At 40.6% G+C, this 24,260-nt stretch overlaps 1 protein-coding gene across 3 annotated transcripts in view; it reads left to right on the plus strand.

Annotated features, from left to right (window-relative positions):
- LHX6 (LIM homeobox 6) overlaps nucleotides 1-24,260 on the plus strand; it is a 193,451-nt gene that overhangs the window by 47,459 nt on the left and 121,732 nt on the right. For all 3 annotated transcript variants that reach the window (XM_063936932.1, XM_063936930.1, XM_063936931.1), the window contains one exon: nucleotides 21,492-21,674. In XM_063936932.1, coding sequence (XP_063793002.1) covers nucleotides 21,492-21,674 — 183 coding nt within the window. The remainder of the gene's footprint in view (nucleotides 1-21,491; nucleotides 21,675-24,260) is intronic.

Genomic DNA, 24,260 nt, shown 5'->3' on the forward strand with positions numbered 1-24,260 from the left:
CATGCCCTGACACAGCTTTGGCATTCTCTGACAGGAAAACTGTGTCAGGGCATGCTGGGATATGTAGTTTCACAACAGCTGGAGGGCCGCAGTTTGGACATGCCTGCCCTAAATGTTCCTATAGTATTCTCGTGATATTAATCTCAAATTTTAACAGTCTATGGGCATGATCTAGTGATAGAAGTACCTGGCATAATAGGAAAATGGTAGAATTGTTACAAACAGGCTACATGGGCCTGGTTCCAGGGTCATAGAGAGAAGCACCGGATCCAGGTACTATAGGGAACATAGCCTTATTAGAGGGGCACATGTCCACACCTCCCACAAAAAAAAAAAAATCACAAAAAAATCAGTTGCTCCTAGGCCAGCGCCATCTTCCCACTGATATTCGGGAAGATGGTGCATGTGCACTAGAGAGTGTACAGTGCCAGAATATTTGCTTTCACTGTGCAGGGCCATCTTCCCAATGATGTCATTGGGAAGATGGCACTGCAGAGGAGTAAGGTAAGCATACCCCCTCCCTGGTGGGGAGATGTACTAAGCAGTGATAAGAATGGAGAAATGAGCCAGTGGAGAAGTTGCCCATGGCAGCTGCTTTGTTTAATTTTATAGTATGCAAATTGTAAATGTTACTTCAATGCTGATTGGTTGCCATTAGCAACTTCGCCACTATTTCACTTCTCCACTCTTTTGCCTGTTTAGTACATCTCCCCCTTGGTTGTGAAAATGATCAAGGCCTATTGTGAGATGTGGAGGAAATGTGACCAGAGCTATGTGGGTGTGGCCAGTGACATGTGGGCATGTACAGTACAACCCCTACTCTGTTAGCCCCAATGTTTTGCTAACTACATAAAAGAAGAAAAACTGGATAATTTTCTGAGGAAAATAGAAATGCAAATTTTGTACTTATCGTTTAAACCTGAACGTGTTGCTAACTGGTCAGCAGGTCAGCATCATGGTGTCGTGATGATGGGCCTATTTTTATGTGGTAAATGTGTGGCATTATATAAATGTTAAATGTTACATGCACAATTTGTCATGTTCATGTTTGAAATTGATTAGCAAAAGATGACAGCCCTAAATACATCTGTATATTGTCCTACAGTATGTAGAACATAGAAAGTGTGACTATTGTATGTTCATGCTGTGTATAATGTTCATTTGGTATATGTGATCAGTACTGGATTTTATGTTCATGCAGTATATGGGGATGCGGTCAAGATCCCGGCGGTCGGAATCCCGGCGGTCGAAATACCGACACCGGGATCCCGACTGGCACAATCCAGACATATTCTCCCTTTGTGGGTGTCCACGATACCAATAGAGGGAGAATAAATTAGTGTGCCGAGCGTAGCGAGGCACCGTGCCTGCAGCTAGCCCGCAAGGGGCTGCATTGCGCTCGCCCCCCTGTCGGGATTGTGTCAGTCGGGATCCCGGTGTCGGTATTCCGACCACCGGGATCCCGTCCGGCGGGATTTCGTACTGATCCCTTAACATGTGATTAGTACTGGATTGTATGTTCATGCAGTATATATGATTAGTACTGGATTGTATGTTCTTGCGGTATATATGATTAGTACTGGATTCATTGTTCATGCAATATATATAATGAGTATAGGCAGTACTATTTTTCTGGAAAAATAAGTTCAGGAACTACGGTCCTGGGGTGGCGCTATTAAAAAAAAGTTATAGATAGATAGATAGATAGATAGATAGATAGTTTTAGAAAAGAAAACACTCAAAATGGACTTTCATATAAAACCTTAAATATTGAAAATCTTATGGAAATAACATTCCTCATTATGTCATATTAAATGAGAGGTACAGGAACTGAGTTCCTGCTGGTTCCTGCTGAAAAAAAGCAGTATAGGATTGTATGTTCATGCAGTATATATGATTAGTACTGGATTGTATGTTCATGCAGCATATGTGATTAGTACTGGATTGTATGTTCATATGTTATATATGATTAGTACTGGATTGCATGTTCATGTGTTATATATAGAAACATAGAATTTGACGGCAGATAAGAACCACTTGGTCCATCTAGTCTGCCCTTTTTTTTTATCCTTTAGGTAATCTCAACCCTTTTTGAACCTTAATTCTTTGTAAGGATATTCATATGCCTATCCCAAGCATGTTTAAATTGCTCTATAGTCTTAGCCTCTACCACCTCTGATGGGAGGCTATTCCACTTATCCACTACCCTTTCTGTGAAGTAATTTTTCCTTAAATTTCCCCTGAACCCCCCCCCCCTCCAGTCTCAGTGTATGTCCTCGAGTTCTAATATTTCTCTTCCTTTGAAGAATGTTTCCCTCCTGAACTTTGTTAAGACCCTTGATATATTTGAAAGTTTCTATCATGTCCCCCCTTTCCCTTCTCTCCTCCAAACTATACATGTTAAGATCTTTTAGCCTTTCTGGGTAAGTTTTGTGATGTAGGCCATGCACCATTTTAGTTGCCCTTCTTTGTACACTCTCTAATGTATTTATATCCTTCTGGAGATATGGTCTCCAGAACTGGACACAGTATTCCAGATGGGGCCGCACCAATGACCTATACAGTGGCATTATCACTTCTTTTTTCCTGCTACTGATTCCTCTCCCTATGCAACCAAGCATCTGACTTGCCTTTCTCATTGCTTTGCTGCATTGCTTTCCTGCCTTCAAGTCACTTAAAATAGTGACTCCTAAATCCCTTTCCTCCTCAGTAGCTTCCATTATAGTACCCTTGATACTATATTTAGCCTTTGGGTTTTTGAGACCCAAGTGCATGATTTTGCATTTTTAGCATTAAACTGTAGTTGCCACGTTCTTGACCATTTCTTAAGCCTACCTAGGTCATCAATCATTTGTTTTACCCCTCCCGGTGTGTCTACCCTGTTGCATATCTTTGTATCATCTGCAAAAAGGCATACCTTCCCTTCAATACCATCTGCAATGTCACCAACAAAGATATTAAAGAGAACTGGACCAAGTACAGATCCCTGGGGTACTCCACGGGTAACATTTCCCTCCATAGATTGCACTCCACTAACTACAACTGTCTGCTTCCTATCCTGCAACCAGGTTCTTAAACATTTAACTGTTTTATAATCCACCCCTACGCTTTCAAGTTTATTTAGCAGTCTGCAATGTGGGACAGTGTCAAATGCCTTACTAAAGTCTAGATATGCTACATCTACAGTTCCCCCTTGAGCTATTATTTTCGTCACAGAGTCAAAAAAGTCAATAAGATTTGTTTGGCATATGATTAGTACTGGATTGTATGTTCATGTGTTATATATGATTAGTACTGGATTGTATGTTCATGTGTTATTATTAGAGATGAGTTGTACAGTACAGTAGGCCATTGCTGTATCTTGCAGCTCTGTGTCAAGTATAATATCCATATCTGTGCTGCATTGTTGTTGTGAGCAGTATATAGTAGGACAGTGCAGCATTTTGGTGACCAACAGTATATAGTTGTACAGTACAGTAGTCCATTGCTGTATCTTGCAGCTCTGTGTCAAGTATACTATCCATATCTGTGCTGCATTGTTGTTGTGAGCAGTATATAGTAGGACAGTGCAGCGTTTTGGTGACCAACAGTATACAGTTGTACAGTACAGTAGTCCATTGCTTTATCTTGCAGCTCTGTGTCAAGTATACTATCCATATCTGCGCTGCATTGTTGTTGTGAGCAGTATATAGTAAGACAGTGCAGCATTGCTGTGACCACCAGTATACATATACAGTAGTACAGTACAGTAGTCCATTGCTGTATCTTGCAGCTCTGTGTCAAGTATACTATCCATATCTGTGCTGCATTGTTGTTGTGAGCAGTATATAGTAGGACAGTGCAGCATTTTGGTGAGCAACAGTATATAGTTGTACAGTACAGTAGTCCATTGCTGTATCTTGCAGCTCTGTGTCAAGTATACTATCCATATCTGCGCTGCATTGTTGTTGTGAGCAGTATATAGTAAGACAGTGCAGCATTGCTGTGACCACCAGTATACATATACAGTAGTACAGTACAGTAGTCCATTGCTGTATCTTGCAGCTCTGTGTCAAGTATACTATCCATATCTGTGCTGCATTGTTGTTGTAAGCAGTATATAGTAAGACAGTGCAGCATTGTGGTGACCACCAGTATACATATACAGTAATACAGTACAGTAGGCCATTGCTGTATCTTGCAGCTCCGTATCACTTCAAGTATCCATATCTGTGCTGCATTGTTGTGAGCAGTATATAGTAGGACAGTGCAGCATTTTGGGGACCAGCAGTAGTAGTACAGACAGTACAGTAGGCCATTGCTATTGATATATTACTGGCATATAATTCCACACATTAAAAAATGGAGAACAAAAATATGGAGGGTAAAATAGGGAAAGATCAAGATCCACTTCCACCTCATGCTGAAGCTGCTGCCACTAGTCATGGCCGAGACGATGAAATGCCCAATGTCATAGTAGAGAGCATGTAAAATCCAAAAAACTAAAGTTCAGTAAAATGACCCAAAAATCAAAATTAAAAGCGTCTGAGGAGAAGCGTAAACTTGCCAATATGCCATTTACAACACAGAGTGGCAAGAAACGGCTGAGGCCCTGGCCTATGTTCATAGCTAGTGGTTCAGCTTCACATGAGGATGGAAGCACTCATCCTCCCGCTAGAAAAATGAAAAGACTTAAGCTGGCAAAAGCACAGCAAAGAACTGTGTGTTCTTCTAAATCACAAATCCCCAAGGAGAGTCCAATTGTGTCGGTTGCGATGCCTGACCTTCCCAACACTGGACGAAAAGAGGTGGCGCCTTCCACCATTTGCACGCCCCATGCAAGTGCTGGAAGGAGCACCCACAGTCCAGTTCCGGATATATTAATTGAAGATGTCACTGTTGAAGTACACCAGGATGAGGATATGGGTGTTGCTGGCACTGAGGAGGAAATTGACAAGGAGGATTCTGATGGTGAGGTGGTTTGTTTAAGTCAGGCACCCGGGGAGACACCTGTTGTCCGTGGGATGAATATGGCCATTGACATGCCTGGTCAAATTACAAAAAAAAATCACCTCTTCGGTGTGGAATTATTTTAACAGAAATGCAGACAACAGGTGTCAAGCCGTGTGTTGCCTTTGTCAAGCTGTAATAAGTAGGGGTAAGGACGTTAAGCACCTAGGAACATCCTCCCTTATACGTCACCTGGAGCGCATTCATCAGAAGTCATTGACAAGTTCAAAAACTTTGGGTGACAGCGGAAGCAGTCCACTGACAACTAAATCCCTTCCTCTTGTACCCAAGCTCCTGCAAACCACACCACCAGCTCCCTCAGTGTCAATTTCCTCCTTAGACAGGAACGCCAATAGTCCTGCAGGCCATGTCACTGGCAAGTCTGACGAGTCCTCTCCTAACTGGGATTCCTCCGATGGATCCTTGAGTGTAACGCCTACTGCTGCTGGCGCTGCTGTTGTTGCTGCTGGGAGTCGATCGTCATCCCAGAGGGGAAGTCGGAAGACCACTTCTACTACTTCCAGTAAGCAATTGACTGTCCAACAGTCCTTTGCAAGGAAGATGAAATATCACAGCAGTCATCCTGCTGCAAAGCGGATAACGCGGGCCTTGGCAGCTGTGTTGGTGTTAAACGTGTGTCCGGTATCCACCGTTAATTCATAGGGAATTAGAGAATTTCTTGAAGTAGTGTGTCCCCGGTACCAAATACCATCTAGGTTCCACTTCTCTAGGCAGGTGATACCGAGAATGTACACAGACATCAGAAAAAGAGTCACCAGTGTCCTAAAAAATGCAGTTGTACCCAATGTCCACTTAACAACGGACATGTGGACAAGTGGAGCAGGGCAGACGCAGGACTATATGACTGTGACAGCCCACTGGGTGGATGTATTGCCTCCCGCAGCAAGAACAGCAGCGGTGGCATTAGTAGCAGCATCTCGCAAACTCCAACTCATTCCTAGGCAGGCTACGCTTTGTATCACCGCTTTCCATAAGAGGCACACAGCTGACAACCTCTTACAGAAACTGAGGAACATCATCGCAGAATGGCTTACCCCAATTGGACTCTCCTGGGGATTTGTGACATTGGACAATGCCACCAATATTGTGTGTGCGTTACATGTGGGCCAATTCCAGCACGTCCCATGTTTTGCACATACATTGAATTTGGTGGTGCAGAATTTTTTTAAAAATGACAGGGGCGTGCAAGAGATGCTGTCGGTGGCCCGAAGAATTGCGGGCCACTTTCGGCATTCAGCCACCGCATGCCGAAGACTGGAGCACCAGCAAACACTCTTGAACCTGCCCCTCCATCAGCTGAAGCAAGAGGTGGTAACGAGGTGGAATTCAACCCTCTATATGCTTCAGAGGATGGAGGAGCAGCAAAAGGCCATTCAAGCCTATACATCTGCCTACGATATAGGCAAAGGAGGGGGAATGCACCTGACTCAAGCGCAGTGGAGAATGATTTCAATGTTGTGCAAGGTTCTGCAACCCTTTGAACTTGCCACACGTGAAGTCAGTTCAGACAATGCCAGCCTGAGACAGGTCATTCCCCTCATCAGGCTTTTGCAGAAGCAGCTGGAGAGATTGAAGGAGGAGCTAAAACGGAGCGATTCCGCTAGGCATGTGGGACTTGTGGATGGAGCCCTTAATTTGTTTAAACAGGATTCATGGGTGGTCAATCTGTTGAAATCAGAGCACTACATTTTGGCCACCGTGCTCTATCCTAGATTTAAAGCCTACGTTGTATCTCTCTTTCCGGCAGACACAAGTCTGCAGAGGTTCAAAGACCTGCTGGTGAGACACTTGTCAACTCAAGCGGAACGTGACCCGTCAACAGCTCTTCCTTCACATTCTCCCGCAACTGGGGCTGCGAGGAAAAGGCTAAGAATTCCGAGCCCACCCGCTGGCAGTGATGCAGGGCAGTCAGGAGCGAATGCTGACATCTGGTCCGGCCTGAAGGACCTGCCAACGATTACTGACATGTCGTCTACTGTCACTGTATATGATTCTGTACCATTGAAAGAATGGTGGAGGATTATATGAGTGACCGCATCCAAGCAGGCATGTCAGACAGTCCGTATGTATACTGGCAGGAAAAAGAGGCAATTTGGAGGCCCTTGCACAAACTGGCTTTATTTTACCTAAGTTGCCCCCCTTCCAGTGTGTACTCCGAAAGAGTGTTTAGTGCAGCCGGTCACCTTGTCAGCGATTGGCATACGAGGTTACTTCCACAAAATGTGGAGAAGATAATGTTCATCAAAATTAATTATAATCAATTCCTCCGTGGAGACATTCACCAGCACTTGCCTCCAGAAAGTACACAGGGACCTGAGATGGTGGATTCCAGTGGGGACGAATTAATACTCTGTGAGGAGGGGGATGTACACAGTGAAAGGGGTGAGGAATCGGAGGATGATGATGAGGTGGACATCTTGCCTCTGTAGAGCCAGTTTGAGCAAGGAGAGATTGATTGCTTCTTTTTTTGCTGGGGGCCCAAACCAACCAGTCATTTCAGTCACAGTCATGTGGCATACCCTGTCGCTGAAATGATGGGTTTGTTAAAGTGTGCATGTCCTGTTTATACAACATAAGGGTGGGTGGGAGGGCCCAAGGACAATTCCATCTTGCACCTCTTTTTTTTTAATTTAACTTTGCATCATGTGATGCTTGGGGCCAATTTTTTTAAGTGCCATCATGTCTGACACTGCAGTGCCACTCCTAGATGGGCCAGGTGTTTGTGCCGGCCACTTGGGTCGCATAGCTTAGTCATCCAGCGACCTTGGTGCAAATTTTAGGACTAAAAATAATATTGTGAGGTGTGAGGTGTTCAGAACAGACTGGAAATGAGTGTAAATTATGGTTATTGAGGTTAATAATACTATAGGATCAAAATTACCCCCAAATTCTATGATTTAAGCTGTTTTTGAGGGGTTTTTGAAAAAAAAAAAACACCCGAATCCAAAACACACCAGAATCCAACAAAAAATTTTCAGGGAGGTTTTGCCAAAACGCGTCCGATTCCAAAACACGGCAGCGGCACCGAATCCAAAACCAAAACACAAAACCCGAAAATGTCCGGTGCACATCTCTAGTTATTATATATGATTAGAACTGGATTGTATGTTCATGTGTTATATATGATTAGTACTGGATTGTATGTTAATGTGTTATATATGATTAGTACTGGATTGTATGTTCATGTGTTATTAGATAGATAGATAGATAGATAGATAGATAGATAGATAGATAGATAGATAGATAGATAGATAGTTTTAGAAAAGAAGACACTCAAAATGGACTTTCAAATAAAACCTTAAATAATAAAAATCTAATGGAAAATACATTCCTCATTATGTCATATTAAATGAGAGGTTCAGGAACTGAGTTCCTGCTGAAAAATAGCAGTATAGGATTGCATGTTCATGTAGTATATATGATTAGTATAGAACTGTATGTTCATGCGGTATATGTGATTAGTACTGGATTGTATGTTCATGCGGTATATGTGATTAGTCCTGGATTGTATGTTCATATGTTATATATGATTAGTACTGGATTGCATGTTCATGTGTTATATATGATTAGTACTGGATTGTATGTTCATGTGTTATCATATATAATAATAACAACACATGAACATACAATCCAGTACTATTCATATATAACACATGAACATACAATCCAATACTTATCATTTATAATAATAACACATGAACATACAATCCAGTACTATTCATATATAAGTACTGGATTGTATGTTCATATGTTATATATGATTAGTACTGGATTGTATGTTCATGTGTTGTATATGATTAGTACTGGATTGTATGTTCATGTGTTATATATGATTAGTACTGGATTGTCTGTTCATGTGTTATATATGATTAGTACTGGACTGTATGTTCATGCATTATATATGATTAGTACTGGATTGCATGTTCATGTGTTATATATGATTAGTTCTAGATTGTATGTTCATGTGGTATATGCAATTAGTACTGGATTGTATGTTCATGTGTTATATATGATTAGTACTGGATTGTATGTTCATTGTTCATGTGTTATATATGATTAGTTCTGGATTGCATGTTCATGCGGTATATGCAATTAGTACTGGATTGTATGTTCATGTGTTATATATGATTAGTACTGGATTGTATGTTCATGTGTTATATATGATTAGTACTGGATTGTATGTTCATGTGTTATATATGATTAGTTCTGGATTGCATGTTCATGCGGTATATGCAATTAGTACTGGATTGTATGTTCATGTGTTATATATGATTAGTACTGGATTGCATGTTCATGTGTTATATATGATTAGTTCTGGATTGTATGTTCATGTGGTATATGCAATTAGTACTGGATTGTATGTTCATGTGTTATATATGATTAGTACTGGATTGTATGTTCATGTGTTATATATGATTAGTTCTGGATTGCATGTTCATGCGGTATATGCAATTAGTACTGGATTGTATGTTCATGTGTTATATATGATTAGTACTGGATTGTATGTTCATGTGTTATATATGATTAGTACTGGATTGTATGTTCATGTGTTATATATGATTAGTTCTGGATTGCATGTTCATGCGGTATATGCAATTAGTACTGGATTGTATGTTCATGTGTTATATATGATTAGTATTGGATTTAACAATAAGTAGATATCAAGAGAAACAATTCTAAAAATTCACAGGCAAAGTACTAGGAATAAAAACTTGTAGCTATTTTTGCAGAGCAACCATTTAACAACGCAAAACGGGGAATCATTTGCTGAGAATCACGGTACCAGCACCCTCATTTCTAGATTATTTTCTTTTTGTGACTGGAACACAGATTTTCCCATAAAATTCCTTTGTATAATTGCTAGTAGGAAAAATTAAATTCAAGAGAGATTACATTGGTCGTATTTCAAATGGGATTGTTCTGAATTTACTAAATAAAAAGGAAATAATGTAATTTCATTCAACTTTGTAATTGTTGTTTTACTTTCTAAAGAAATCTCTAGGATGTTCATTACTAAAATGCAAAATAAGTAATAACAAAATACACGATTTGTAGTAATTTAGAAAAGCTGACCAGATTGTACAAAAAAGTCCACCTATTGTGAATGATGACTTTGTACTAGAGAGCCATGTAATGTAAAACAGTTTTTTTTATTGAATCATCATTAAATTAACAACATAATACCAGGCATTGCATGAAGAACATTAGCAGCCCTAAGACTCAGTTTTGTTAGTAGGGACACTAATACCCCTTGCATACCGCCCGCTTGTAACCCGGGTTATTGCACATGAGCGCGCAGTAACCTGGGTTGCTGTGCAGTCTGAAGGGGCCCAGGGAAAGTATCCTGGGTCAAGCCGGAATTTCAACCCTGGTAGTGACCAGAGTTGAATACGCCTTCAACCTGGGTCGCTGTGCGGTGTGAACAGGTTGCCGGGTCGATGTGACCCTTTACCTGTTCACACTGTATGGATGGGCAGTGCTTGGAGATAATCTGATCTCCAAGTGACGCCTCCGCATATATCACTGCTGATGTCACCAACTCGGCAATATGCTGGGCTGGGGCGCCACTGTGAAAGGGGCCAAGGTGGGTTGCACCCGTGTACAGCACCCAGGTGTGACCGTGAAAGGGGTACTAGTTTCCTCAAGAGTGAAAAAAAATAAAACGTAACCCCCTTACCGATGCCTTCACCCAAGTACTTATCATTGTGTGTAAGTTCTATAAGAAAATTATTATTATATTCAAGTTTCCATTAGGGGACCTTGTCCAATAACATTATTTCAGCTTTGTAGGTGTGATTAGCCAAAGGCAAATACTAACTTGTCACATTGTACCAGCGTACCTTGGTGCAGCTACTAGAGACTGGCTGTTTAATGTATAATTTAAAATATATATATTTTAAATACATTTTTAAAATACATCCCTACATTCCACAAGATGATGCAAGCACCAGGACTTAATGGCATATCTATCATGAGTGCAGGGTGTGTGCACAGGCCCATGGGTACAGGGTGCCCCACCCTGCACACCCTGTTACCAGGTCTGACCACTTTGCCTAACCATGTGGCATCCCTGCTCTTTATGCTCCTCTTATGTCACCATCTTTCTAGCAATGTATTGAGAAAGATTGGTGTCGCACAGGAGCTAGCTAAAACTGTGGCACTGTGCCAGGGACTTTAGGTTGCTGGGGTGCAGCATAAACAGGAACATTGTAACAGGTACACCTCTGTCAACTCTCACAACCTGGTCTGTCTGAACAGCATATCCTCCATCCCCACCCCCACCCAAACCATAGCTCCCCATTTTTCCCTGTCTTGTCTCTCTAACTGTAATTAGTGGTGAGGATAAGATGTGGCTAAATCAATGGGGCTAGATGGGATACATCAGAGGATACTAAAAGAGCTTAAAAAGGTGCTGGTAACACCATAACAGAATTATTCAACCAGTCACTAGCTACAGAAGTAATTCCAGTTTGACTGGAAAAGAGCGAACGTACTCCCACTGCACAAAAGGGGAAGCAAGGAAGAGGCAAGCAACTACCGACCAGCAGTGCCGTAACTAGGCATTTTAGCGCTGTGCGCAAGAAACGACAGTGGTGCCCCCCCCATGTAAGATAGGGGCAGTGCGCGCCGTAGGCGCGCAAAAAAATTATAGGGGCGTGGCTTCATGGGGAAGGGGCGTGGCCACAAAATAATAGCAATTCATACTACGGTGCACAGTAGTCTACATTATTCAAATTACGCTGCACAGTAGCGCCACTACACCAGGTAGAGCCCCTTTTATACATTACAGCAGACAGCGTCCCCCTTTTTACACATTACAGCAGACAGTCTCCCTTTTAACACATTGCGGCAGCCAGTCCCCCTTTTTACACATTGCGGCAGACAGCGTCCCCTTTTTTACACATTACAGCAGACAGCGTCCCCGTTTTTACACATTACGGCAGACGGTGTCCCCCTTTATACACATTGCGGCAGCCAGTCCCCCTTTTTACACATTGCGGCAGCCAGTCCCCCTTTTTACACATTGCGGCAGCCAGGCCCCCTTTTTACACATTGCGGCAGCTAGTCCCCCTTTTTACACATTGCGGCAGCCAGGCCCCCTTTTACACATTGCGGCAGCCAGTCCCCCTTTTTACACATTGCGGCAGCCAGTCCCCCTTTTTACACATTGCGGCAGCCAGGCCACCTTTTTACACATTGCGGCAGCCAGGCCCACTTTTTACACATTGCGGCAGCCAGGACCCCTTTTTACACATTGCAGCAGCCAGGACCCCTTTTTACACATTGCGGCAGCCAGGCCCCCTTTTCACACATTGCAGCAGCCAAGCCCCCTTTTTACACATTGCGGCAGCCAGGCCCCCTTTTTACACATTGCGGCAGCTAGGCCCCCTTTTTACACATTGCGGCAGCCAGGCCCCCTTTTTACACATTGCGGCAGACGGTGTCCCCCTGAGAGAGAGAGAGAGAGAGAGAGAGAGAAAGAGAGATATACTTACCATCTCCCCGCTGGCCAGTCAGGCTCCTCGTTCAGGTCCCTCGGTGCAGGCAGGTGAGAAGGAGGAGGAGGGAGGGGGAGCAGGGAGCCGCAGCAGCGCTATGTCATTGGTAGTAAGCGCCGCTGCAGCATCCCCCTCTCCTTCCGTATTGGCTGCCCGGCGCTGCTGTGGATGCTGGGATGGAGGAACCGCATCCCAGCATCCACAGCAGCGCCGGGCAGCCAATACAGAAGGAGAGGGGGATGCTGCAGCGGCGCTTACTACCAATGAAATAGCGCTGCTGCGGCTCCCTGCTCCCCCTCCCTCCTCCTCCTTCTCCGCTGCCCGGCGCGGCTGCAGACTTCTCCCTCCACAGCGCAGCGCACGGCGCAGACTTAGAGGCGGCATGTAATGAGTCAATTTGACTCATTACATGCCGCTGGCCGTGCGCCCTCAGGGCAACTGCGCTGTGTGCCAAGCCCACTTGGCACACACGTAGTTACGGCCCTGCCGACCAGTGAGAATACCATGCTAAGTTAGAGATTGTACAAAGAAGGCAACTAAAATGGTGCATGGCCTACATCACAAAACTTACCTGGAAAGACTAAAAGATCTTAATATGTATAGTTTGGAGAAGAGAAGGGAAAGCGCTGATATGATAGAAACTTTCAAATCTATCAAGGGTTTTAACAAGACACAGGATGGAGGCATTCATTTGTTTCATGAAACTCACAGACTTTGCACAAATGCGCACACCTGAGACCCCACATATTCAATTAGAAATGGCAATTTGCCAAACTCGCATTGCAGGTATGCAAATTTTCTACTAAATGGGATCTGGGAGAGGTGCATGAAAAAGTAGGGAGACCTTCCTGGAGCTCAAATAAGTGAATCGTTAGCAGAATCATACAGAAGGGTTTTAGTGGGCATAAGGAAAGTATTGCACACTTTAAAAAAAAATGCATTTTTTTTTTTAAAGTAAAATAAAATGATAAATGCTCATAAACTTTAAAAATAAAACAAAAGTAGAAAACAGGTGCTTTTGGGGGATTTTAAAATGTAAAAAATTTACCAAAAGCTATTTTATGTTACATTTGGGGTGCGTAATCTAACAAAATATTATTATTATTTTTTGGAGTAATTTGAGGTCATTTATTTATTTATTTTACTCCAAAAATTACATGGAATTATTATCCCAAGTAAGCTAACTGGAAACTTCCAAATAGCATTAGTCATTAGGAGGCTTGACAAGGGGTGCTGAGGAAAGCTTTTAAGGTAAGGTGTACTGTACCTTAAAATAAAGATTTTCCCTACCTCAAATGGATGGGCACAAAAGAATGCAAATTTTATCTGAAAAATCAATGCAGGTTTAGAGTTTGAATTTCAACTGCCAATTTGAATTTGCTATGAAATTTGAATTGAATTGAATTGCAACTGCCAATTTGAATTTGCTATGAAAAGGCTTACACAAGGTAACTCGCAGCTAATTGGATTTACCCCTTAGAAAGGCAGTGTCTGTATGGGAGAGGGACTTACTGTGCATGACATTTATTATTATTTATTTATTTGCAGTTTCTTATATAGCGCAGCATATTCCGTTGCGCTTTACAATTAGAAACAATTACAATTGACATGAGGGGAAGAGGTGGTCGCCGGTCAGATCTGAGATGCAGACAGTTTTTTATTTTAAAAACCCACTAGCAAGTTAAACCCGCTTGCAAAAATGTGATTTTTTTTTTGTGGTACAAAATTCAGTGTCAATTGGTAAAGATGGTGCAATGGGTGCATTTAAATTGTGAGCTCATATTCATGTTTAGCAGAGTGGTGAAAAAGTTATTTTTAGCCATAAGGGACATCCAACATACTTGGAGAGGGTGGATATTGGGCCTCAACTTATACTTTTAATAGTGTACATTGTATAACTTCCGGGTGCATGCTATATTAAAAAAACACATTAACAGGTGCTTTAATACCAGTGTAAAAAACATGCATGTGTACGATAGTGCGAAGTGTAATAAAGGCAATCCTATTGTTTCCCCAGTCTCCATTCATTTTACATGAACATAAAGCTTAACACAGCAACATTGAAGACAAAAAGGATTATCTGAAATGAACGAAAGGAGTGATCAAAACGTGACCTCTGCACATTTGTAGCCACAGTCCCGCCAGTGTAGTTGCAACATACAGTAGCATTCGGAGGGTGTTCCAAAAACTGGAATGTCGTGATGTAACGATACATACTGTATACAAATAGGAGAAATAGGCTCATTTGTGTAAAATGACTGGGTACATTTTGTGCAGTTAGAAAATTAGCACTCTGTGTGATTATACTGCATTCATTTGACACTGCATATATTTGGTAATTGTCTACATTTTCATTCAGTGGTATGTGATACTAGATTTTGACTCAAGTGAATTTTTTCACCTAGAAACTTATACATAGAGACATTAATTGCTGCAAACATCATTCATTTTTAGTATTTAGTTTTTATTAAGTCTTTTGTTTCACAGTTTTGAATTTCAAACAGTTCATAAATCAAATAGTATATTTTGTGTTTCTCTTATTACAATAACTGTATTCCCATGGCCATGGCTAAGAAATGTTCTCTTCAAAGATTCTTCCTTGTTAAAACCAAACAATCTGCATACAAAGTTTAATAAATACTTATATACAGAGCAGTTATGTTTTATCTGCAGAATGGGCAGACCAAAAAAAAAAACCTACTTACAAGGAAGGTTAATTTGCCTTGTAACCTTTATTGATTGTTAACTAATTTTCAAAAGGACTTTGGCAGTGTGGCTTTACCAAAGCACTTTAGGAAATCAGTTATCAAAAGCCTTATTAGCACCATCTTTACCCCTTAGCAACACAGTAACCTCATATCCAGAGCTGCTATCAGAAATTGTGGGTCCCGAGACAAAATAGAGACAAAATAGGCAGGCCCACCCCAACAAAGACACATTTTCCCCCAGACAGTAAAAAACCCAACACATTGGTCCCCACATGAAAAATAAAAACATTAGCCCTCACAGGAAAAATAAAATAAAATACATTGGCCCCTGCAGGGAAAAAAAACACATTGGCCAGTGTCTGTATTATCCCATGTGGTTGTATCATCTTTAGAAAATAATTACTGGGTAGACAGATACAGGAAAGAAAATGAGAAGAATTGTTGGAAAAATCATAACTTTTGTTAATCAGATTTATTACGAGTGTTATATGTAAACATGTCTCCATTGCAGAATTTTCAGAATTCATGTGTTAAAATGAGTACATTGGTATAATTAGTTTCTGGGCTATACAAGACATCTAATTGCTATTTTACGTGCTGCTTTGGAAAATGACAGGAGCTGATTCACTGGCTCACCCTGCACCCATTTTTTTCAAAACTTACCCTCCAGAGTCCTACGTCGGCAGTAGCAGCACTGCAGAAATCACTAGGAAAATGGCATGAGGCCATTTTTTCCAGCATTTTGTGCATGTGCAGTGGGAAAATCTCTGGGAAAAATGACTGTCACCATGCGCTATAGACTCTGGGACAGAACTAGGATCCCCTAGTGACCACAGTGCCCAGAGTCTACAGTGCTGTCAGCTAGAGAGGATAGGGTGCCCAGACAGAGTCTGTACACAGGCCTACTCCCCTCTTGAAATGCCTCTGGGCTGATTGGTTGATACTTTATCTCTCTCCGAGCTTTGATAAATATCCCCCTTTGTGAGTAAAGAAAGAGGCTCTCTGGGTCTGTCATAAAAGATATCTGAATAAAGATTCATGAATGGACATCATCTTCTAGGTGTAGATGTAATGTGTGACTGTGTGCCTAATTTAGATGTAGTTGTTCTTGATACTGCTGTTGATATTCTCTGCTGTACATAATTGTGATTATATGTAATATGGGCAGAACCTGAACATAGGGACGTCCACTGATATCGCATAATTTCTGCCCGCATCACATTTCACTCACTGTGCGTGCGCACTGTGGCTCAGATGCATGAGCAGTAAGAAAACAGGAGCTTTGCAAAAGCATCTGAACTAGGCCCTGTATGCCTACTGTCATCATAATTTCTCCCAATCCTCTGCAGCAGGAAATAGACTTGGTTTCAGTGGATTGGTTCAGTCCTACACATGGGCAGGGAGCGGGATATCACAGCAGTTCTCAGCTCTTTCATCACAGTAGGAGGAACTTTGGCTGTTTGCAATGGAGAGAAGAGATAATAATCCTTTACTTAGAAAACCAGCCAGTAGTGGAATTACATATTAACACAATCAAAGTATTTTGCCTTCATGTTTCATATTTTTTTTAACTTCATAGTTCAATTTTGGGCTTTAGTGATCCTTATGGGTTTGGCATTTATTATGGAAACAATTAAGACCAGGATTAATGTTTGTTCTAGGCTCAATTGGCACTTAACTATAATGATGTAGTATCTAAGAGGGGGATGCCACCACCCCTAGACAGTTATTATGTCGATCCCTGTTCAATAATAAATTGTGTACAGTAGACATGCAACATATAAGTACTGGTTCATGTAGGTTTTTATTTTTGGTGTATGCAGAGAAAGCCATTTCTGTAAGTAGAGGGCATGGCCTCATGGGAAGGGGCGTGGTCTTGTGGGAAGTCCCCTGCTGGCACACTACGGAGAGTGGCCTCATGAGAATTCCCCTATTTACATCACCGGAGTGGGGGCTGCAAGACAAAGACAATGTTTCTGGTCACTATGGAGGAGCTGACATTTTGGTGTCACCACTGGAAGGATGATATCCTGATGCGGTCCGCATACCCCTTGTGACTCCTCTAACACTTACATCCATGTTTGTAACTATTTGTTTTCCTTATGAAATATACACCCGCTATTAGGAGTCAATAAAATATACAAAACCTCACTAATAAATCCGTCACAGCACTTTGCAACACTATGCAATTACCTGTGAACCTAAGTTGTGTGCCGGCCTCCATGTTTTGGTCTTGGTTTTGATTCTAAATCATTGTCATGTTTTGGTTTTAGCAAAAATTACCCTCAATTGTTTTTTTTTAGATCTATGTTTCTTTAAAAAAATTATAAAAACAGGTAGAGTCATGTAACTTGTATGCTAGTTTGTGGTACTGCAGCATGAACTATAGACCACACTCTATCCATATACTATCCTGTGTCAAATGGAACCTGAAATCACGAGGGAGAGACTTATATGGAATCTAAGACATGAAAAATCCATTTTTGATGTCCAAGATCCAAACTTGATGAGAAGACCCAAGCTGGACCTCAGTTCTACTTGGAACCCCAAAGTTTGGGTGTGTTCAGTTTTTTTTTTTTTGCAAAATTGGACCACTCATCTGTAATTGTGAGAGCTTCCATGGACAACACTGCATAATATGTTGGCGCTTTATACATTAAGTATATAATAATAATAATAATAATAATATATTGCCTGGCATATGTATCACCATGTTCAGCATATCTGAAGCTTCATTTCATTATTTTCTTGCAATGTGTTAGGCAAAGTATACAGAATATACATTTGTGGTTCATGGTTTGCCTGTTTTAATATGTGATTACAATGTAAATAATTAAATACGTAAATGTCTTTAGCGGAATGCATATGAAATCCCAGCAGTGATCACATGACTGCCGTCATCCCGACAACTGGGAACTGAGCGCATCCCATCTTGAGCAGCAGTTATATTTACTGTAAAGGTGCATAGACACTTGTTGCTAAAATGAACGACGTCGCTCATTTTCACCCTTCCGTAGTGACATTGTTCACTTTCTCGCAAGTGTGTATGCCAGCGATGACGATCAATGCGTGACCCTGCAGGTCGTTAACGATCCTCGCTGTGGGCTGTGCATGCATGCTCAATCTGGACTGTCATCCAAGAGCTGCCTGCATGGCCTGGCCGCGGCATGACGTCACGGAGCGATATGGTCGTCATATCCCTCAGTGTGTATGCTCTTCTGCCGACCTCCTGGCCCAGGAGAAGGAAACACTAGACAACGTCACTCATAGAGCACGTGTGTATGTACCTTAACTTCTTGTTCAATTTATGAATGTTATTCTATGTTTTTAGGTTCTCTGTAACTGAGTTGTTCTGCTGTTATAAGCACCTGTTGTTAATCTGAGAATTACTTTGCTTTTTGCCCCTTTGTTACAAGACAATTTTTAGTTTTTAACAAATAATACAGGGTGTGGCTATTAAATAACAAGAGTATACTTGTAAAAAATAAACCATACTGTGTGAATTATAAGGGAAAGATGAACAGTAACACTGGACCATCTCAAAACGTTTTTGCAAGTTTCACCCCTCTCGCACAGATAATTTGCTGTCACACAGTGTTTGAAGAAGTTTTGTTTGTCCCATGCGTGGTAAAAATGCTTAGTTCAAAAGTAGAGCAATGTGTTAACTTAAAATCTTTACTTAAATTGAACAAAACGCTCCCTGAATCTTTCCGTATGCTAACCGAAGCTTATGGGGCAGATTGTATGCCACGTGCATGTGTGTTTAAGTGGCACAAAAGATTTAGTGATGGTCGTGAGATGAAGAACGTCCCTGAAGGCCTTGCCCATGAATAACACACAATAATTTGGAAAATTATGCAAAGCAGAAAGAAAATTGAAAGCAAAATTATACAGACATTTTTGAGGGAAATCAATTGATTATTGCACAGGCTGCGTGTCCAATCTCCCATGTAAAATGACGGGTGATCATAGTGTGGAATTCAGTTGTTTTTTTTCGCGCTCATTGCACCCAAACAGACCAGGATTTAACCACGTAAAAGGGCTAAACCCGACCAAAGTGCTGGGCGTGACGTGAAAAGTGACGTTTGTGCACCCAAATGGGTCACTGCCTCATTTCAGCTCGCCACCTTTGAGGGCTGCGAGATGAAGTACTGGCGGTGGCAGCTGTTTGTGTCTGAATGGAGAAACAATTGAATTGCTCCATCAGGTGCCATCTAGTGGCTGCCAGCGTGACAAAATATTTTCACCCTACATCACAACAATGCAACAACCCACACAGCTCTATTTGTGTAGCAGTTTTTGGCCAAGAAACAGATTGCAGTGCTAGAATGCCCTACATACTCACCAGACCTAGCACCTTGTGTCTACTTTTTTTTTTTAACCTAAAATCAAATCTGTACTTAAAGGAACCCGTTTGCTTAAGATACTAAGGGTTTAGAAGTAAACAACAAAGCTGTTGTAACATCTGAAGGATAATGAGCTACAGAATGGCTTTGACCAATGGAAAATAAGTATGCAGTGATGTGTGGATGCAGAAGGAGTGTACATATGATTTAGGTGGGTTTAAGTTCAAGGAGACTCACGAGTAAATGAGGAGCACTCTGTTATCAAAACCATATAAAAGGCATTTATTGGAAAGTGATAATAGGTACTTAGCTGCATATGATGTTCAATCATATGATCAATCAGGTAAATATATTCAATGCAGCAATCACATCAGCATACACAGTCCAGGAGCCCCATCTTCTATAGCTTAGAATCTTGACATTTCATTCGTCCTGGCACTTCTGTAGTCAGTGTACACCCAGGAGCAAGGCTGGCTAACACTTCCTGCATACAACTTATATAGTGAAGCTCAACAAAGCACATATATGAGTTAACAAATAAGATTATACACATAAATTAAACCTATGATTGGTCCTTAATTATTGCATAGCATAAAAATAGTTGAGCTAACACCCTAAGTGGTGTTTACACTTCAAGATGTTATGCTGTATGTAGAACTTTATGGTACTTTTCAGTAGTATGTTGCAAGACAGAGATGAGAGCAGTACATGAACAGTAAACAACAAAATGGATGACAGCCACCATCTTGTTCATCATTATATCCCTCCTACTACATACACAGAAGGGATCACAGTTAAAATTAACTGTACTTAATATAATTAAACTTAAATTATAGAATCAGTCTCGTTATTAAATAGTCACACCTCTTATACTGTTTCAGGAGACTTGTTGACTAGGGAAGGCAGCTACTGTATTTTGTATCTAGGTCTGTCTGTTATTACCCAGTTTTGTTCTTTTACTGTTGTTACAATTGTAAAGCACAATGGAATATGCTGCGCTATATAAGAAACTGTTAATAAATAAACTTGCAAGTGCTATAAGCAATAGAATTGATCATCTACTTAGTATGACATGTACAATGTCACCTAGTGTTCAATGTATGTACATACTAGTGACCAGTATGCACCACAGTGTCACACTGTCGGATGATCAATACATAATGCAGGGACACATTTGTAACCAGTACAGAATGCTAACACTATCTGGTATACTATGCAGGGCCACAGGTCTGTTATACAAAGCCACTTGCCCTAAAAAATGCCACAGTGGATGTGGGACACAGTGGTTATTTATTAACAGTTATTTATATAGCTCATATACTGTTTGTGTATATATATATATATATATATATATATATATATATCACAGCACTATAATAGGTATATTTAACTATTTAACTAAGTTTATTATTAACTATTCACACCAGCCTCTGTTCACACATTAGGATGAATTTTGTCAAACGCCAATTGCTCAGTATGAGTTGTGGGAGGAAACCAAGCAAACACAGGGCGAACATATAAACTCTATATAGTTGTCTCCTGTTAGAACTGAACCCATGACTGCAGCATTAAGGTAGCATTGCTAACCACTGTGGCACAATGCTGTGTTGCTAGTTATTAATACATTGATTTAATATGAATATATTTCAACCCCTGACATGATGGCTTTCTAAAGGCACTGTAACACAACATTCAGCTTAAACTAAGTTCAAAGTGCTTTGACCTAAAGTGCATATAATGCAAATTAATATGTTGTAATGGACAAAAATTGTGTTGCTTCCCAAAAAAATGTGAATTAAACACCCATGTTTTTCCCCTCCTTTTATATCATTAGTGTGAACAAAGGCTTTCAACTATTTACTCTGCATAAAGCATAGGTTTTGAGTTGTATATGTGATTTTAATCACAAGTGTGTTTTTTTCCTTCAGTCACAGTCAGATGATGAAAATCTGCCATGTAATTTGGAGAAAGAGGAGCACTCATCCCCCAGCCCTCCCTCCACTCCATCTGTGTGCTCCCCACCATCTTCTTCATCTTCTTCTCTACCTTCCGATGGGAAAAACATCTGCTCCAGCTGTGGCCTGGTAATCCTAGACAGATACCTGCTTAAGGTAACGTCAGTCTTTAAGTAACAAACATAATGTTAAAATAAAATTCAGTACTGTAATCAGGAAATTTGTGGGGAGTTTCTGACAAGTTTTATGTCTCATATGTCTTATAATTTTCTCTCACAATTACTGCACTGAAAGAAATAGAATCATGATAAACCATGTATAATACAATGTAACATTTAACCTTTTCATAAACAGTATGCCGATAAAAAGGGAAATATTATCTGTGTATCAGTAAATTAGTTAGTTAGTTAGTTAGTTACTGGTCATATGGACTAAGGATCTCTATATCTATATAGGCAAAGCAGCACCGTTCATCCATGTTTTCCTCCTAAAGGCTGCTTTGAATGGCTGTCCATATGGACATAGCTGGAGGAGACGTTGGGGATGAGAGAGGGCATGAGCAGGGCCATAAGTACTCATTGGCCAGGATGTCACTTGCAGTGGGTGCTGGCTGAGCAATGGGCTCTGGCCACTCTACTACTTGCAACAACCTGTAGCTGGGGAATGCTCTTGGAAAATTACCTTACGTTGCCTTTTGACCAATTCTAATCTCCTGGCTCTACAAGGACTCCACAATGTTGTGGCCCAAAGGTGCTATGTGCGCAATGTCATGATGTTTTACCAGGGATGTCCAGACCCCTAGATACTCTAGTGACTTGCACACGTTTATAAGCTCAATATTACATATGGCAGCTTATGCTTCAAACATAGAGCTCTGGGACTCTATGTACATTGTTATATTACTACAGAAGTGCATAGTTTTTTCCACAGTGATTTCTAGTAATTGTGCCAAAGCCCAGTATCAATTTCCAAAACATGGTCATGGTGGATCAACAAAATATCAGGTCCCACAACAATCATGAGTCAGGTGGCGTGAAAATGTCAAACGTTTTACTATTTATTAAGGAACAGTCTTGCTCCTCCCTATGTTTGTTCCATTTAAACCATTTCATGTGGGGGCTGAGGCAGAATATTTACAGTCTGCAGTTTCAAAATCACAATGCTTTTGGATCTTATTCTCAATAGCCAATATGTAGGGAACAGAAGTGGTCTTCCACAGTTGCGCAATAGAGGTGTTAGTAGCGAATAAAATGCAACCAAGGAGTTATCTAACCCAAAGCCTCAAATCTTCATGGAAAAAGTGGAGTAAGGCTTTTAAGAGGTCCAAAGAGACTAAGATCCCTGTCACTTTGCGAATTAAAGCAAATACCTCCACCCACAGAGGGACTAAAAGCGGGCAGGCCCAGAAATTATGGAGACTATCTCCAACACAACCACCAAACAGTATCTGGACATTGATGGCCACATTTTATGCTGCCTGTGATGCATATAGCTTTTAATAAGTTCTGATATATTTTAAAATTATAACAGTTATACTTGGCTAATTCAGCCACAAGAGAGGTTTTTAGACTTCAATATTTTTGTCAAGACTTGAAAAAAAACACAAGCACACATACACAGATTTTATTGTTTGAAAATAAGAGGATTTTCATAATTTAAATATAAATTTTATACTGTCATATAGATTCCCATCTAAGATATTCATTTTAGTGCATTGGGTTTCTGAAGTAAACAATCTGCGACTTTCCTTGTGTCTTTAGTAGCAATATCTAAACAGCACCATAATGTTTTTTATACGTCTCTTAATTTTAGTTTTCTTTATTTTTTTGTATTTATTTTTTTGTAGGGAAGATGTTTACAATACTTAATACTCGATACTTAAAAAATAAAAACTTTTCACCAGTACAAAAGTTATTCACAGTGGGATCACAGTCTTAGTCACTGGTCTACGTCAGTATTCTGATTGTAGGTTTATCTGCCAAGCAACATATGCTTAGATCCTAGTTAATTGATAGGCTAAACATTGGATAAGTTCGTAAAATGGCTGCCGCCACTGCGGGAGATAAAGCCACTTTAATTTGACTACATTCACACAATCATCCCAATGTAAATCAAACATGCTTCACATACTAAAGCCATTTCCAATTTATATCAGTGGGGAAAATAAATTCCCTTCTGACACCACATGGCAATCCTTGGATCAACATTCTTCAAGTGCTCAATTTTACAGTCAAATCCTTGTATAAATGTGGTTCTAAAACATGTCAAACCATCTCTTGAAGGTTTATAGCATACTCCTTATTGTGACTGATATAATTATACTATAAAGAACATTCCTCACTGTTGCAGGTGAAACATTCTTTCATCTCTAGTTATTTCAAAGAATGACCCCTGACTATCCACAGGATGGAAATATCCCTGGGCATTTTGTTGTATTGACATTGAACATATTTACATTGGACATATTTTATAATGAATACATACATGCTCTGACAGATGCAAACAAACTCAATTTGCTGACTTTATAGTGTCCGCTTAGTGAACTAGTGCCCAAAATATAACACACTTTTTATGAAATCCTCCATGTTAGGTTACTTGTGAGAGATACTAGAACCCATTACAATAAAAATGTTTTAACATTATTTGCACAGAATTAAAATAACCAGTCTGGACAGAAACATGCATCTTGCCTTGTTATTCATGCAGCAAGATGCAATGTAAATATTTAAAAACTGGTGAGAA

This window comes from Pseudophryne corroboree, chromosome 8 (genome assembly GCF_028390025.1).
Source record: "Pseudophryne corroboree isolate aPseCor3 chromosome 8, aPseCor3.hap2, whole genome shotgun sequence".
NCBI lineage: Eukaryota > Metazoa > Chordata > Amphibia > Anura > Myobatrachidae > Pseudophryne > Pseudophryne corroboree.